The sequence below is a fragment of the Anas acuta genome, chromosome 3 (genome assembly GCF_963932015.1).
Source record: "Anas acuta chromosome 3, bAnaAcu1.1, whole genome shotgun sequence".
In the NCBI taxonomy this organism is placed as follows: domain Eukaryota; kingdom Metazoa; phylum Chordata; class Aves; order Anseriformes; family Anatidae; genus Anas; species Anas acuta.
The window spans coordinates 25,585,926-25,602,635 of NC_088981.1; the positions used below are offsets into that span (position 1 = coordinate 25,585,926).

Sequence of the window (16,710 nt, forward strand, 5' to 3'; positions counted from 1 at the left end):
GCTGAAGAATTGAGTTTGCTTGCTCGATTTATTTCTTTACATATCATTGCTGTGTGCACAGTGTGTTTATAAAGCAGTCTGCTTCTGCTTTATTAAGTCATTAAAGTAGGATTTTTGCAAATGGAGTTCCCTAGTTTCTGGTTGGCACTTGGGTACCACTTGCAGTACCGTGTCTGGTACCAAGAGGCGGTTCTGCATCGTTGTTTATATGTCACTGTAGTGGAAATTATCACACTTGTTAGTGCTGGAAAGTAGTTCATATAAGGAGCTTTGTGTATGTCCTTGTGACCTTCTGATACTGTTGTTTCTGCAGGTGACTACTTAGGTAGAGGACCAATTGTGTCTAGTTCTATTTAGACAGGTGCAGCTGTTACCTGACATTATGTGGTTGGAGCTCTAGGTGAAGTAAACCAATTACTGTTTGATTTAAGTAGAGGATTAGTTACTTTATTCTGTTTCTTAAATAGGAAGATCTCAGCTTGCTCAAGTGTATAGACGGAGAATTTCAAAGCTGCTTAAATATTGGGTTTATTTTCTAATGGCAGATACCCAGAAAAGCATGGAGGATGAAATTGAATCAGTTCTGCAGGAGCGGATAATGATTTTGGATGGAGGCATGGGTACCATGATCCAGCAACATGCCCTGTCAGAAGAAGATTTCCGAGGGCATGAATTTAAAGACCATTCCAAGCCTCTGAAAGGCAATAACGACCTTCTCAGCATAACTCAGCCTGATATAATCTGTGACATACACAAGGTAGGTGGTTCTGCCTGTCTCTTGACAAAAGGAAGGAGAATTTGGTCTTTGTGCTCCCCTCTTCTATTCCATGCACTATTGGCTCTCCTGAGTCTTTTGGGGATAGGAAAGCAAATGCTAGGTAGCCATGCGAATAAGAATGAACAGACTTGACTGTTCTGGTTCCGTAAGCACAGCATTCATGTCTTTGTTTCTGATGTCTTCCAGGCAGTGTTCTTTTAATTTCCTTTTTGATACATGTCCCATTGCATTTCTATTAATTGTAGATTCTGACTTATTTCCTTATTCTTTTTTTCATCCTTAGCCAATAGTTACAATGCATCTAAGTAGGACAAATCTGAATTCTAGGTGTGTGTTTCTATAATTGCGTATTGAAGAGCTGTTAAATGTGGCAGCCTGAAGGCTGCCTTCCCTTAGGGAATGAGTATGTTTCCTAATGAGTATATATGCTTCTGTGTTTTATTCCCTAGAACATTGATGTGTGGCCCAGAGAATAAAACAGTTTAGGGTTGATCATGAGGAGTTTGTAAACAGATTTTATTGTTTTCATAACTTCAATTAGATGTAAAAATAAACAAAATCTTGCAAAACAAAACTTAAACCTTTTAGTTATTGCGTTCCAGATATTTCTAGGTTTTAACTGTAAAAATGGGAACATTAGTAGAATAGACTGCTACTTGTTGATATTCAGTTGAAGCCTTACATATGTGTTTTTTTATTTTCCTGGTCATTTATTTAAAAGATTTGTATTTCATTGCTTAGACTAATAATTGGCTTACTTTTGTAAAACTTCATATGTACTCTAAATTTTTATATTTATATTCTAACCATCAGTTAATGGATGGATTTTAACTAACTGGATTTTAGGAAAGACGAGTTGAAACAAATCAGCATCTTTCACCTATAAGCATTTTAGGAAGAAATATTTGTAGATGGAATGCAATCCCTAGACTGTCCACTGAGCTGTAGTGATTGTGAACTTTGGAATTTGTGTAGGCTGCTGGGCTTGAACTATTAATCTGACAAGATGTTTTAACAGCTCAGTTTTACAGAATTATTGGACTAATAGTTATGTGACTTGAGATTGAATACATTAAGTCAAATCAGAGATAACCTGTTATCATCTGTCCAACAATGGCCAGTTTTAAGTGCTTTGAAATAAAGACTGCCAAATACTCAGAATGGCACTAACCACTTCCGTATACCTTCTTTAATGCCTTAAATGTGCGCGTGTTTCACAAATGTGTGGAGGGATAATATTTGTGTCACTCAAGAGAGGTTATAAAATGCAGGCTAGAATATGCAAAAGTATTTCAGTTTGCATTGATTTCACTTTACTTCAGTGGGAAATTAGACAGCCAAACTGGAGATGAACACTTGATTATTTTGTGAATCTAGGCCAGTAGTTAAACTTTAAATGTGATCTGTGCAAAGCATAATTCTTCTAAGCTTGCATTCTGTCCTAGTGTGCTCTTGTGCCATACAGCTCCCTTTATAATATATACGTTTAGTAATCTCTGTTGTTGTTTAACTCCTGCCTTATTCTGAGTCTGTCCACAGCAGCCCTTGCTTGCTGATCCAATTGGACAACTCCCTACCGTGTCCCTGTGTCAAGATCTGGGATGTGCTTCAAGTGCTGAAGTCAGTGACAGAAGGAACTCAATAAATGTCACCTGTTAATAGAAAGTGTGGCTGACACTAAAACTCTAGAAGGTGGTTGTATGGAACGCTTCTATTGCTTTGATCCTGTGCCTTAAACTTTGAGTAAGGACTTCCGAACCTGATGTGCTTTGAATTAGGAGATGATTTGTGACATTTTCTTCAACCGAGTAAGACAAAATAAGTGGGTTGCCTTTGTCTTCACTCCAAATCTCATTTCTGGAGGTCTTGGAGATCTTTTTTTCTCTGTTATGTCTTGCAGGAATACTTGCTGTCAGGTGCTGACATCATTGAAACAAACACTTTCAGCAGCACCAGAGTTGCACAAGCTGACTATGGCCTTGAGCATTTGGTAAGAATTCTAAACTATTTACACATTAAAAAGTTATTAAAGATTTCCGTCTTAGCAGACAAGATTAACTTAGTCACAGGGTCTTTTGAGACTGTTTATTTACTGCATTCTGTCTCTCAAGCCAGGTGATAGGGTCATAGCTCATTGCTGTTGCAGCAGACAATAGAAGGAAGACAATTATGCTTGCTATGTGTGACAGCCGTACCCCTTGTTGATGGAAGCACAGGCCATAATTGTCTGTCCTAGATTTTGTCTGAACACTCACAGAACTTCTCAGTTCTGTTGTGCTTCAGTGCTTCCAATGTACCAAGAGCCACAAAGGAAATGCTTTTTTTTTTTTTTTTTTTTGTCCTCATTACTGTCTGTGTAGTTGGCTTTATGGCCTGGAGGTCTGTCACAAGCAGGGTAGGATTGTGCTGGTGTTATGTAGAATTGCTTTCAAGTTTGCATTTATCATACCTATTCTGTGCTGTGTGGTGTTTGGAAAATTTGAGGGGTTTGTGAAAGAAAATACTTGGAATAAATACTAGAATAAAAAGTGAGTTTAAAAGTAGGTTAATTTTATCCTCAAAGTCCTGTTCTCCAGCTTCTGTTGACTCAGTAGGATTTAATTAGTACCTTACAGAATTAAATGTTCTGATTAGCAGCTTTAGGCTGAGGCATATGTGGGATGAGACCAGCCATGTAATGCTTTTGCCGAGATGTATAAAGCTGTTCCTTTTGAGGCTTTCTAATAGTACTTGTATGTGTTTGTGCATCTTAGGAGCCTTCGGAGTGTACTGCAGGCTTCAGAATGGAGGTGTTGTGTTTCTTTTAGGATGTGTTACACTGTGTTGAACTCTGGGTTTGTTGGTAACTTTCTGGTGTTGTTCTAGGTATATCGATTAAACAGAGTCTCTGCAGAGGTGGCTAGAAAAGCAGCAGATGATGTAACTGCTCAGACAGGTAAGCGGTCTTTATTTTGATTTCTTGTTCAGTTGTGCTACAGTCTTTGAAATGTTGCTAACCAGAGGCATGGACATAGCTTACAGATAGGGAAACCCTTCATTTTAGGCATAGTAACAATGTTGTATCACTGTTCATATCATGATAATCTCAGCATGTTCCGAGGATCTGGTCCTTAGCACATTCTGCATCCGTCCTGTGCCTGGGTGTTTTATGCTGCAACTGATAGACATCTTCCAAATCTGTTTTAGAGAAGAAAAATGCAGCAGTTTACAAGTTACTTAGGTTTGTAAGGTTCAACTCTTTGTACTACAGAATTAGGACAGCTGATTGTATGTGAATGCGGATTACCAATTACTCCTAGTATAACTGGTTCAACTTTAAGAACTACTGGAAAGTGCTTAGTTTCTGACCATCACCTCTAAATGTTTAGCCCTTCAGGGCTTCATGTGAAAGGATTATGGCTCATTTCTACTGCTGTCTTTCAAAGACAAGCAAAGTCCTCTGTACATTATTACCAAATATATTAAGCTGTATTTAGAGCTAGCAGTTCTTCTGTCCAGTTGAACACCTTACTGTTGTGATTCATCATATGCAGTAAAAATGTAAGATTTGAAATATTAATTTTATTTAGAGAAAAATGCCAGGATAGTTCCATGCTATGCATTTAAAGTAATTGAGTGAAGCTTCTGATGTCAGAGGCAAAGGTTATTTTCAAAAATTGAGTTAATAGCTTGCAATTGCCTTTTTCATAGATGTTTGTCTGTCTCATATGTATGCATTGAACATCTTGTTGTATAGAATTAAAACAAAAAAGTCAGCTGTGCTGTAATCTTAGGTGGTAATCAAACTCCCAATTTGAGAACAGTTTGATAGCTCTTGATCCCTGAATGATATGCATGTCTTGGTGTCATTGGAGGTTTTTGTTTGCTATTTTTTTTACATCAAGCTGTCTGTCATTGTAAAACTGGAAGTAAGGTATATATTTTTTCCCTCTTTTTTCTCCCAACCTCGTGTTGGTACAGGAATTAGGCGATATGTTGCTGGATCCATGGGGCCAACAAACAGGACACTTTCTGTGTCACCCTCTGTGGAGAGACCAGATTACAGGAACATAAGTAAGTATTGATAACCATTAAGTTCTTTAACTTAGGTGATAGATTGAAAGAGAGAGCTCCACATGAAGTTAATATCATTCCTGTTTTATAGCTTTTGATGAACTGGTTGAAGCCTATACAGAACAAGCCAAAGGACTGTTGGATGGAGGAGTTGATATCATGTTAGTAGAAACCGTATTTGATACAGCCAACGCCAAGGTGAGACTGCGAGAAAAAAAAATCAGTTATATAAGTATTTGGCATACCACCCTAAACAAGTTAAACATTGTATTTGAAAGAGATACTAGCTACTGCTTATTAAATATGTGGAAAGACTGTTCAGTCAACAGCTAACACGCAGAAAGTAAGGAAATGGTTTGAATTATCGAACAGCCTTTTCCAGAGTTTTCCTTTTGCCTTTTAGTGTTTACTGTTAATATCTCTCTGGCTGTCTGTGCCAGCTGTCCTCTTATTCCCAGAAGCTCTGCTGTATTGCAAAACATCTCCAAATGCATCTGATGTTTTTAATTTTCAGTGTAAGCATGTCTGTCCAAAGGATGCTTGTGGTGCACACCGGAGGGAGTGTCCAGTGTATCTGATTGCGGGAGTGGGAAGGCTTGTGAGACAGTCCTGTTAAAATGTGTTTATTTAGAGAGATCTCTAACACTTTGTCATCAACTTTAGAAAAGAAAAATTGGGAGTAGAGGGTTAGAAGGATAAAATAAGAGGCATAAAATATTGAAATATGCCAAAGTTCACCTGGTTGTGATAACATTGTTATTTTTCTCAAAATTGCTCAGTGCAGTGATGGAGTTGTTAGGGGACTTAAAACTGTCTTGCAATTTTATGTGGAAAAGTCAGGCTGGATTTGCATATAACATTTCTTCAAGCTTTTGCCACAGGCTGATTAGCACATGCGGTGGAATGATTCATCCTTTGCAGATTTAATCAGTCATCATGGAGTTTTGTTTTAGGATCTTATAGGCTTAACGTTGTACTGAGGAAAGTTCATATTCACATGCAACATCCTTACCCAAAGGAGGCAGGAATTTTTCAGGACCTTCAAGGGTTGTGATAACAGTTCTTACTGTTAAAATTTGTGGTGGTTAAAATTTTTTGCACTGTGTGTCTAGACGGATGCAGGAGATGTGAACGTGTATAGTACACATAACTGTGTCTGGGATGGGGATTGTGGGGCAGACAGGAGGGAGAAGTACATGCTGATGTGATTTGGAGTTCAGAAAAGTCTTACTTGGTTATCCCATGGTGGTACTTTTCTATTTGTTACCAAAACACGTTTGAAAATCTAGAAGCTATTAGAAGTAAGAGGAAAACATCTTGACTGTAGTGAGATCTTGCAGGCAATTTGAGGTAGCAACTTGCATAAACATCCATAAAAATAAGTAAAAAATAAATAAAAATAAACCCAGATAAAAAAGAACTCCCCAAAACTGCTGTTTTTTTTTTTTTTTTTTTTTTTTTTAACTTCTGTAGGCAGCTCTTTTTGCACTCCACAAGTTGTTTGAGGAAGAATATGCTCCCCGACCCATATTTGTAAGTATATATTATTTAATATTTTACATATACTTAAGCTAGATTGTGAACCCGATGGAGATGGTAGTTTAGTAAGCCCTTTTGAAATTCAGCTTGAAATGAAAATAATCAATGTTTTGGAAAAGTATTTTTTTTCACAATTTTGAGTAGAGAAATGCTTAGGTGTAGAGCTTTATGAAATCAGCTTTAGCTGTGTTCAGCTTATCGAAACTAAAGCCTAACTCTGCTTGAGTTTTGTCTCATCGCTTTGAGTGTACCACAGTTTGAGTGTACGTTTGTTTTGATTTTTAGTAGTTCAGCCTTTAAATTCTTGCTTTTACTGTTAATTTAATTCTGTTCCTTTCTCCACGTTCATTTAATATTTAGGTTTCTGGAACCATTGTAGATAAGAGTGGGCGCACCCTCTCAGGCCAGACAGGAGAGGCATTTGTCATTAGTGTTTCCCACAGTAAGCCACTTTGGTAAGGAAATGTATCTTTCTCTAGTAAGTAATTTGTAGAATGTGATTGTTTTGTTTTAACCCCTTGTTCATGGCAAAATGGAAGTTACACTAACTGTGATTGTGTTTAGTTACATGTATTGCTAATGTGTTCAGTTATGGTTCCCCTAGCAGAAATTATGTTTCCAAATGTGTTTTTTAAAACATAGCTATAAAAATAGTTCTGGGGTTTTGTTTGCTATAGCCCTGAAATCACAAAGCATTTTAAAAAAAACCTGAAACTGTAGTTTGACATCTTTTACTATCTCGGATTCTGCAAGGACCTAATTCCTGGTATGCTTACATCTCTCAGAGGGAAGCAGTGTCAGCTCAAAATGTTTCAGGGTGAATTGAACAAACAAATAATAAGATTTCATCCCCGTGTTCTTTTTACTGAGCTGTTACAAATTGCGTAGGTTTCCTGAGTGTTTTTTTTCAAAGATGTGCGTTGTTATTTTGAGAGATCATGATGCCTCTGTTTACTTGTGTTCTTTTCTGTAGAGTAGGGAGGAAAAAAAATGAGATTAAGATATGTGAAAATGCATACTATAGCAGATTTTGGTCATTGTGCAAGGTCTTGCCTGTTAATTTGAATACCATTCCCTATTCCTCTATTGTTCTATGTCTCTGTGCCCTTTTCTACTTCCTCCTTATTTCCTCTTCCCTCTTTACCACTTCTTTCAGGTTGTTTCTTCGCACAAAAATAACACTGGAAATATATATGTTTTTCCTAAAATATTTTAACTTAAAATATTTAATACACAGTTAGCCGTGCATGCTAACATGCACATTGTGATGAGCCATTGTTTGTTTTTACAACAAAATTCTGGTGAAAATGTGCAATCTGTCATTTCAGTAATACAAAAGCAGAAGACTGCATTCACAGCTTTTCTGACTGCCCTTGAGGCTCCACTTTCCCAGACCAGACGGTGCTCCAGAAGTAACATATGGAGCCTCTTGGAACAGGGTGGTAGTTGACTCCTTCACTCAGCCTTACAGCCTAGTGATCTGTATTTGGCATGAGTCTGTCTCAGATAAGCTTGCTCGTAACTCTCTTCTCTCTGAAGAGGAGAGAAGGGCACTGGAGCAGAAATTAAGAATTTATTAAACCATATTTCATAAAAGCTATCTTATGTGTCTGAATGCTTAGGGCCTGTTTCTCATGTACACGAAGGCTACTACGTAGCACTGTGGCAGAAGGCTCTTAGTTGTGGGAGCAGATTGTATTTAATTGCTCCTGTTGCCAGATTGGTATACAGTGACTTCAGGGTTGAGGAAAAAGCTGATCAGTAGTGGTATCCTAGGGATAATGTTATACTCATTCCCTGGTTTCCATTAGGGTTTTGTATGTGCTGTTTGTTTTGGTGGTGTGTTGTCCTTAAATCAGTTTGGTTTTGGGCCCACCTAAAACATCTGCACTCTGCGTCCAGTTGATGGTAGTAGCTGAGAAATATGTCAACTGTACCTAGTAAATGCTGCAGGATGTGTGCGCAGCAGCTTTCTGCAAAGGATGCTCAGATATGGAATGGGTTTCCTTTGCATTATTTCAGATCTGTGATTACTTCTATGGTGGTAGTGTTAAGAAGGCATATTTTGAGTTCAGGGCCCTGGTGTTGTGTTTGCTCAGGTCCCAGGGGCACTCTGCAGTCTCAGCTTTCACAGGATCAGATGCATGACTTATGTGAAGAAATGAGACAGGGAGGGAGGCAGTGCTCAAGATGAGGTTGTGCTGGTTATTACATTATGGCAGTAGTCACAGCATACGGGCAGGCTGGTTGAGGGCCACAACTGACCAAAGAAACTTATGCTGTTGGAAGAAGGAATTTCTGTATTGTTTGTTGCAGAAATGTGACTGTATGGTACTCAAGGCCCTGGTTTTGGATCATGCTGTGAGCCCTTCAGATTTCAAACATTTGCCATTCTGTCCCACAAGTGAATCAGGCTGCAAATATTTACTGCTATTACCTGTGAAGTTATCAAGCCCCTGCCTGCTCCTTGGAGGCAGAAAAAGTCAAAATGATTTTGTGCCCCCAGTCCTGTGCAGGGCTTTATTGCTTTGACCTCTGGAAAACTGAGTGGGCATGTGTGCACTTCATTACCTGAGCTACCACTGAGGCAGCCTTGGGCTCACTTAGTTGGGAAATATGTCTGTTCCTCTTTCTGGGGTATCTTTTTTTTTTTTTTTTTTTTTTTTTTTTAACATCTTCCAGCAGCACTGCGAACACCTTTTCAGTTTTGCAGTGTTCCTAAGACGTGTTTTAGAATGGTGCAGAGATATCAGGAGGCATATGTGGAAGATCATCTATATGCTATGTGGAAGGGAAATTTTCATTTTTAAAATCAGTGTAGACATTTCAAGTAGAAGTTACGTTTTTCTTATCTGTGGCTGAATGAAAGAAATCATGATTGTAACTTGTATAGTGGTAAAATTGTAAGAGGTTTATTCATGCAGAAAGACTTCTGTTGTAGTACTGTCTAGGTCACTAATCACAGAATGATCAAGGTTGGAAGGGACCTCTGAAGATCACCTAGTCCAATGCCCCTGCCAAGCAGGGTCAAGCAGTGCACGTTGCACAGGATGACATCCAGGCGGGTTTTGAATATTTCCAAAGGAGGAGACTCCAGAACCTCTCTGGGTAGCCTGTGCCAGTGCTCTGTCACCCTCACAGTAAAGTGCCCTCTCACATTCAGATGGAACTTCCTATGCTTCCGTTTGTGGCCATTGTTTCTCATCCTCCCGCTGGGCACCACTGAAAAGAACGATGTGAGATGATACATTGAGCAAAAGCAGTTGCCCAAACTTAGTGCTGCTTTTTGGTGTCTTGAGAAATGCGTTCCGTGTCTTCCAAGGTTGACTTATTTATGTATAATTTTTAATGAAAATTGTGAGTTAGTGGCTTGAAGTAATCCTTGCTCTTCTAACCTTTTTCTTACTTCTGCCTGTAGAACAAGGCTACTTTTTAGTCTGTCATTCTCATTGCATGTGTTCTCTTTTGCATGTAGGAAATAGTTATGTTGTTGCTGCAGTTGCTTTTAGAATGCTTTTCAGAATTTTCTCATGGATTTTGAACCAAAATTTTAATTTTCTGCTCCCAATTCAATTCAGTCCAGTCCCCCTTGCACTTTTCTCCCTGAGGGTTATCCTTTAACACAGGTTTGCTCTGTTGATGGTGATAAAAGAAAGGGGAGATCAGGTTGATTGTATTACAGATAACTGTGGGAGTTAACTAATCTATCTACCACTAAGATTCTTCTGTTTTTTGTGTGTCATTTTGTCTGATGTTTTTAATCTGAAAATAACTTAAAAAATATTTTACAGCATCGGCTTAAATTGTGCTTTAGGAGCAGTTGAGATGCGACCATTCATTGAAACAATTGGAAAATGTACAGAAGCCTATGTCATCTGTTACCCTAATGCAGGTGTGTTGTGTGTGCGTATTCCTATGCTTATGGGCAGAAGAAATATAATAACCATTCCATCTTATCAGAAATAAGAGCTGAACTACCTTGAAAAGGTGGTTATTGCTACATGAACATGAGATTAAGCATTTTATAAACTGCTGAAAGTGACTGGTGTTCTGTGACAGTGAACCCAGAATGTTCTCTTGCGTAATTAATAATGTATTGAGTAATGATTGCAAAGGTGATGAGGCATTGTAGTCCTCTTCCAAATGTAGCTACTTTTTGACTTTCATGTAATTTAACTCTTCTTGTGGGCTTTAACAAATCTTAATACAAGGAAAATTATTTTTCAAGGTCTTCCTAATACTTTTGGTGGTTATGATGAAACTCCAGAAGTGACTGCCAAGCACATAAAGGTATGAAATATTTCTTGCGAATGTGTCACATGACATATACAGGAACTCATTGCTTGTATGTGTTACAGTACTGTGTTTCTTTTGCTGAGGTGGCTTTACATGTCATTTGGATTGTTTTTAGACATTATGTTCAATGATAGTGCTTTTGAGTTACCACGTTAGGAAAAGCTACTTAAGAAACTCTGAAAACCTTAATTACTTTGATGTCCTACACTTAGGTAGCTTTTCTATAGCTTGATCTGTGGATATTACTAATTTACACTCTTACATTGTTATTTTCCTGTTTGGAAATAGTTCCAAAAAAATAAAATAAAACAATTGAGCAGCTTTTATGACCCTGGGATTTTAGAGTTGTTTGTGTAGAATGGCTGAAGCTGGTGGTGTTCCAGTGCAAGGTGTTCTTCCAAGTGCTACTTGATCTGTACAAGACAGAACTGTGTGGCTGGTGTTGTATTGTATCAGCAAGAACACAGTGTCTGCTGGATGCTAATTCCCTTTTATACTACAGTATGACTGGTCTTTGATACTCATCCAGGTTTTCATCTAGGGCTTTAGTATAAAATAGGCCAGTTTCAAATGTAGTTTCCCGAAATGAGGTTTTGGAATTGCCGATCAGCCTTAGGTAAGTATCCACATCTCAAAACAAATCCTAAAGAGAAGAAATAGTACTTGCTTCTTAAACTATTTTTCTTGTGATGCCCTGAATTGTTAACCATACAGAGAATATATATTTCAGGTGGCTTTATTAAAAAAATGAAATACTTTATTTCCCTCCCTTTTACAGAGTTTTGCACTGGATGGTTTGGTCAACGTAGTTGGAGGTTGTTGTGGTACTACACCAGCACATATCAGGTACCTAATGAGCTAAAACTTAGAGTGCACTGGGAAGGAAATTATATGCTGCTTTTGTGGAGCGATATTCCATGGTTTATCTTAAAGTTTTCTGAAAAGATGGAACAAAAATAGCAGCAACATATGGAGTAGAATAACCCGGCTTTCACAGTTGTGTGTAACTTGAAGTAGAGGCTTGGTTCAAACAAGGATTATGCCTATACTGTTTTATTGTCAAAATTGTTTGTTTCAGAAGTATTTCTCCCTATTTACCATTGGATAGAGTAGACTTGCCATCTCTGCTTCCTTACTCTTTGCATTTTTCCCTTTTCTGGCAATCTTAGCAACAAGGTAAAACTTAAAGTTTCCTTTGATGGTAGAAGAAAGAGAAGTATGGAGGTGCATTCGGGGAATGTCTAAGCAAGAGATCTGGGAACACTATACAGCTGTTGTTAGTCCTGGCCTGAAGGAGTGTTTTGCAACTTTCTCAGTAGAAGTAGGTCAGTGGAAAAAATTTCCTTTTTTACCTAGGCTTAAAAGAGAAGGGGCCCTTATGGTTTATTTTCATTGTGATACAAACTGGGGAGAGGTGGTATGTGAGCGTGTAGAGAGGACAGTATGTGTCACTCGTGAGTGGAGCAAAGAGAAAGATAATAGCTCACGAACATTGTGAGTCATTCCAGCATCTGAGAAGAGCATCTCAGCAAAGAACAATGCTTGCTCTTTGTTTTTTTCTTTTGCTGCAAACAGCAATTGCACAGCTTGGTAATTAGGAATATGGTAAGTCAGTGTGGCTGAGGACTGGTACTCATATCCATTGAGTATCCCATTTACGTAATATCTTGCATTCGCTATTTGATAAGTCTTCATTCGTGTATGTTCCTGCAAATAGCTACAGTCTTCTAGGAATATGTTTTTGGTTTTGGCCACTCAAAGTGCTAAATAGTCTTGTCTGCTATGGGGCTAAATTCGTTATGTAGGTGTATGTCTACTATGTTACGTTTGAATCTTGTTCGGAGTAATTTAATTTTGATCAAAAACTTTCCTCTTTACTTTGCTCTTTCTGTAATACAGGAAGATTGCTGAAGCTGTGAGATCATGTAAACCTCGTGTTCCACCTTCTCTCTCTGAAGGATATATGCTGCTATCAGGTAAAACAGAGTGTAACAGGTTGAGCTTTATACCTCACGCAGCCTTCTTTTATAAATTTATTTACTCTTTTCTGCTGATCAGAATGGTATTATGAGTTTCTGGTTCTACCTGAATCCAGCAAGCTTATTAATGTGTAAGTTTATCAAAATCTTGTTTGGCTGAAGGATTAGTGGAACGCTTTTTTTACATCTTGTGTAATATAACAGAACTAGCATATTTTACTCAACAAATCTCAAATACTTTGTAGTGGTTGAGTATCTTTATCCTTACTTTGCGCTGGGGGAGAGTTAAGCACAGGGATCAGGTGATTTCACTGCAATTGATGGCAGAGCTGGGAAGAGATGTTTGTTCACCTGCTTTGAGACAGCTGCCCTGTGTTACCTCAGGTGTGGATACAGTTGTACTGGTATAGTGTTCCAGAAACACATCTAGATCTAGATCATCTTTTGTTTTAGCTAAGTCTGGATCTGTATGTTATTAAATCAGGCCTTCCTTTAAGTCTGCAAGTAAAGCAGTTCCTTCTTTTTTGGCTGGTATTTCTTATCTCGAGTCAGTTTAGCATACACTATTTAAATCATGGTTGACTCATAATTTCATACTGTAGCCCACTCTGTTCTACTATAAGGTTCGTTTGCCTCTGAGTTGCCTGCTGCCTGAGGGTCCTGCTTGGCTGGTTTCTCAGAACTCAGGTATGCTTTGTTTGTTAGTCAGGTCAGTGGGCTCTTTCTCTGGTGGTGGTAGTCATGAGATAACATAGTTGGAAATTGAGAAGAAGGTTTGTATGTGCTTGCACATAGATATGTAGAGAACTGTAGCTTCGTGTCATTTTAGTTGGACAAATCTAGTTGTTATGTTTTGCCAGTTGGGTCAATCATTGACCTTTACCGAGGAAGCATAAAAACATTTGGCATGTGTTGGAAGTTGTTTCATTGCATCTCATTGCTAGTTACTCAAGCGACTGGGTGTGCTGAAGAATCACTATTCTTAAAGTAGAGTAATAAAGTAATAGAGACTTCTATTTCACAACTTTAAAAGTGCTTTATTCTGTTTTCTGTTTTTACAAAAATGTTCAAAAAATCTTTTTAAGGTCTGGAGCCATTCAGGATTGGGCCATATACCAACTTCGTTAATATCGGTGAACGCTGTAATGTTGCAGGATCAAGGAAGTTTGCTAAACTCATCATGGCAGGCAACTATGAAGTATGCCTTTTAACAATAATCTTAACAGATAATGCTATTTTTTCATTGCTCCATTTCATTGTGTTAGTAGTTTGTTTTGCTAGCAAAAAGCACTATTCTACAAGAGTAAGAAAAAGAGAGCTTATTTTCTCACAGCTCCTAATAAATGTGTAATAATAGTTTCACAAGGGCTTTTTTGATAGGTGTTACAGGAAACATGACTTTTTATTTTAAATTAAGTTACACAATGGATAGTGGTTTAGAAATTGTCCTAATCTGTGCTGTATCTAGGAGGAGATTCTCAGTTACTTGAGATTCTGTCCTGAAGCATACTCTGCTGTTGATGCAGTCAAAATTAAAGCCTTTGTTTGTTAGGAAGTCTGACTCTTTTGTGAGGACCCACACTTGCAGGTCATGAGGCAAGACCTATATTGACTTATCAAATAAAGAAAGCTTTAAAGGCGAGGCAGGTTGTTTGCAACCATGAGCAACTAAAACCTTTTTTTTTTGTCTTGTCAGTTGACAGAGGGACAAAAAAGAGAAAGTGAGCAGATATGGGTGTTAAATAATTACTTGGTCTGGAGGGAAAGCTTTAGTTTTTTAGTACTTGGTGATTATTCTGCAGCTGGAAAAAATACCAAACAACTTCCAAAAATAAAGTACTCTGTTATAAAAGTACATAGCTTGTGACGCCAGACCCTTATTTCATACCATTACAGAAACTGTTTTCCTGTAATGATGGCAATCACAAGTCCTTGTTACTGTGCAAATCTTAGCTCTTTTATTTATGTGTATGACCAGCTGTCAAAAATCAGTGTCATGCTAGATCTATGGTGTCATATTTTTGTGAATAAAGTAATTATCAGTTGTGCTGTACTAACAACTTTTGTACATTGCCATACATCATGAACCATTTCTATATGCTTTTAAGGACTGTCCTATGAACTTTCAAGTGTTTATTTTGATGGTTTGTAGGGCTACGCAGTTATTTTGGAGAGGTAAAATGTTATGTGAGAATGACTATGTTTTCTGCTGACTGATTTTTTTGTTTGTTTTGAATCTCTTCTTTAGGAAGCCCTGAGTGTAGCCAAAATGCAAGTGGAGATGGGGGCCCAGATTCTTGACATCAATATGGATGATGGGATGCTGGATGGTCCTGCCGCAATGACCAGATTTTGTAACTTGATCTCTTCAGAACCTGATATTGCAAAGGTTGTAACTGAGTCCTTCCAAAGCACAAAAAGGAACACCTTATTGAGTTGGAAACTGCCTTTCAGAAATTTTGATACTGATTTATTTAGTAACCAGTTCAGATGCTTAACAAGCAAATGTAGATGTTACTTAATGGGGAAAAGGTATTGTAGTAGAGAAGGCCGTTGGAGGGAACAGAGATTTTAACAGTCTGTAACTGATTTCAGCTAATTTTGTTATTCTTTTTCATTGGTTAGAAAAACTGAATATAGGTTCCTTTTGCAGCAGTTATGAGCCATATCTGTATATTGGCAGTGCATAACTGTATTAAGTAAGACAAAACTTAGAATTGCTGTTGATATAGGCTGTCTTTAAAAGATGGTTCTGCAGAGTACATTCTCTGAAAGTGAGCATCTCATCCAGAAATCCAAGATAGTATGGGGAGAAACAGAGGTCTCTGTGATATGTAATGGAATTGCCATAGGAGCTTTTGAGTTAAATTTGCTCTAGGTTTTGAGTTTAAAGCAAAGTGAATCTACAGAAAAACATCTGAAAGCTTTTTATTCATAAATAATGCTAAATGTTGTTTGCATTTTTATGTCCAAGTGGGCAAGCAACATGTGGAATGTTTAACTCATAACTTGTATGTATCCCTCTGCTCACTTCTCTGTTCTTTACAGGTGCCATTATGCATTGATTCCTCAAATTTTTCAGTGATTGAGGCAGGTTTGAAGTGTTGCCAAGGAAAATGCATTGTAAACAGCATCAGTCTGAAGGAAGGTGAAGAAGACTTTCTGGAGAAAGCAAGGAAAATTAAGTTGTATGGAGCAGCTGTGGTTGTCATGGCTTTTGATGAAGTGGGTCAGGTGAGCATTTGTTAAAGGAGATCATTTTCTTCTAGAGTGTAATGCTTTGTTTCATTGGCACAGGTGATTTAAAGAGGTCTATATATAGTCTTAGCAATAGTTTTGACCCTGATATGTAATCATTCCTTGTTCTGCTCTCATGTGTGAGGAATTCAAGTTCTGCTCCAAGTATAGCTCTGCTAGCACAAGAGAGTGTCTCTCTTGCTATTCAGACATGTTGAACTATTTCCTCCTTGATAAAAGATATTTTTTTAGTCCAGAAGCAGTTTTGCATGCAAGTGGAACCTCTGTGAATTCATTTAGTTCTTTCAAAAAATGCATATTAAAACTTTGCATAGGATGGTGGAATGTTGAGGAACAAAAGTATTGTTAGAGTTGAATCAAAACTCCGAGTACATGTGTGGTGGAAGTGGTGTTTTTAATACAAAATTATTGCATATGATCTTTTTCATCATTCATGATGTTCAGACTGGGATTCCTCAGTTTTGATTTGGTGGAATTGTACATAATTTCTGGGGGCTTTATTTTTTGTGTAACTTTCACGTCAGAATGCTTTTTCTTTACCAGGCAACAGAAACAGAAACCAAGATTGCAATCTGTTCCAGAGCTTATCACCTACTTGTGGAAGAAGTGTGCTTCAATCCAAATGATATAATATTCGACCCTAATATTTTGACCATAGGGACTGGAATGGAAGAACATAACCTATATGCTATTAATTTTATCAATGCTACTAAAGTCATAAAAGTGAGTTGTAAGTTTACTTTAACTCCAAGTATTTTATTGGGATTATTTAAAAGGAAAGCAAACAAAGACTACCACCACCAACAA

At 37.8% G+C, this 16,710-nt stretch overlaps 1 protein-coding gene across 6 annotated transcripts in view; it reads left to right on the forward strand.

The window, feature by feature from the left end:
• Positions 1 to 16,710, forward strand: part of MTR (5-methyltetrahydrofolate-homocysteine methyltransferase) — a 60,057-nt gene that overhangs the window by 17,794 nt on the left and 25,553 nt on the right. For 5 of the 6 annotated variants that reach the window (XR_011094636.1, XM_068676228.1, XM_068676227.1 and 2 more), the window contains exons 2-16: positions 546 to 757; positions 2,679 to 2,768; positions 3,644 to 3,713; positions 4,739 to 4,831; positions 4,923 to 5,029; positions 6,305 to 6,364; positions 6,731 to 6,825; positions 10,162 to 10,262; positions 10,599 to 10,660; positions 11,445 to 11,512; positions 12,566 to 12,642; positions 13,731 to 13,843; positions 14,894 to 15,034; positions 15,694 to 15,879; positions 16,447 to 16,626. Coding sequence is in view for 5 of the 6 variants with exons in the window: in XM_068676227.1 (XP_068532328.1) it covers positions 546 to 757; positions 2,679 to 2,768; positions 3,644 to 3,713; positions 4,739 to 4,831; positions 4,923 to 5,029; positions 6,305 to 6,364; positions 6,731 to 6,825; positions 10,162 to 10,262; positions 10,599 to 10,660; positions 11,445 to 11,512; positions 12,566 to 12,642; positions 13,731 to 13,843; positions 14,894 to 15,034; positions 15,694 to 15,879; positions 16,447 to 16,626 (1,655 nt within the window). In the remaining variant the exon portion in view is untranslated. Of the gene's footprint in view, positions 1 to 545; positions 758 to 2,678; positions 2,769 to 3,643; positions 3,714 to 4,738; positions 4,832 to 4,922; positions 5,030 to 6,304; positions 6,365 to 6,730; positions 6,826 to 10,161; positions 10,263 to 10,598; positions 10,661 to 11,444; positions 11,513 to 11,865; positions 11,992 to 12,565; positions 12,643 to 13,730; positions 13,844 to 14,893; positions 15,035 to 15,693; positions 15,880 to 16,446; positions 16,627 to 16,710 lie in introns of those variants that run through there. The other variant, XM_068676231.1, reaches the window with a different exon arrangement.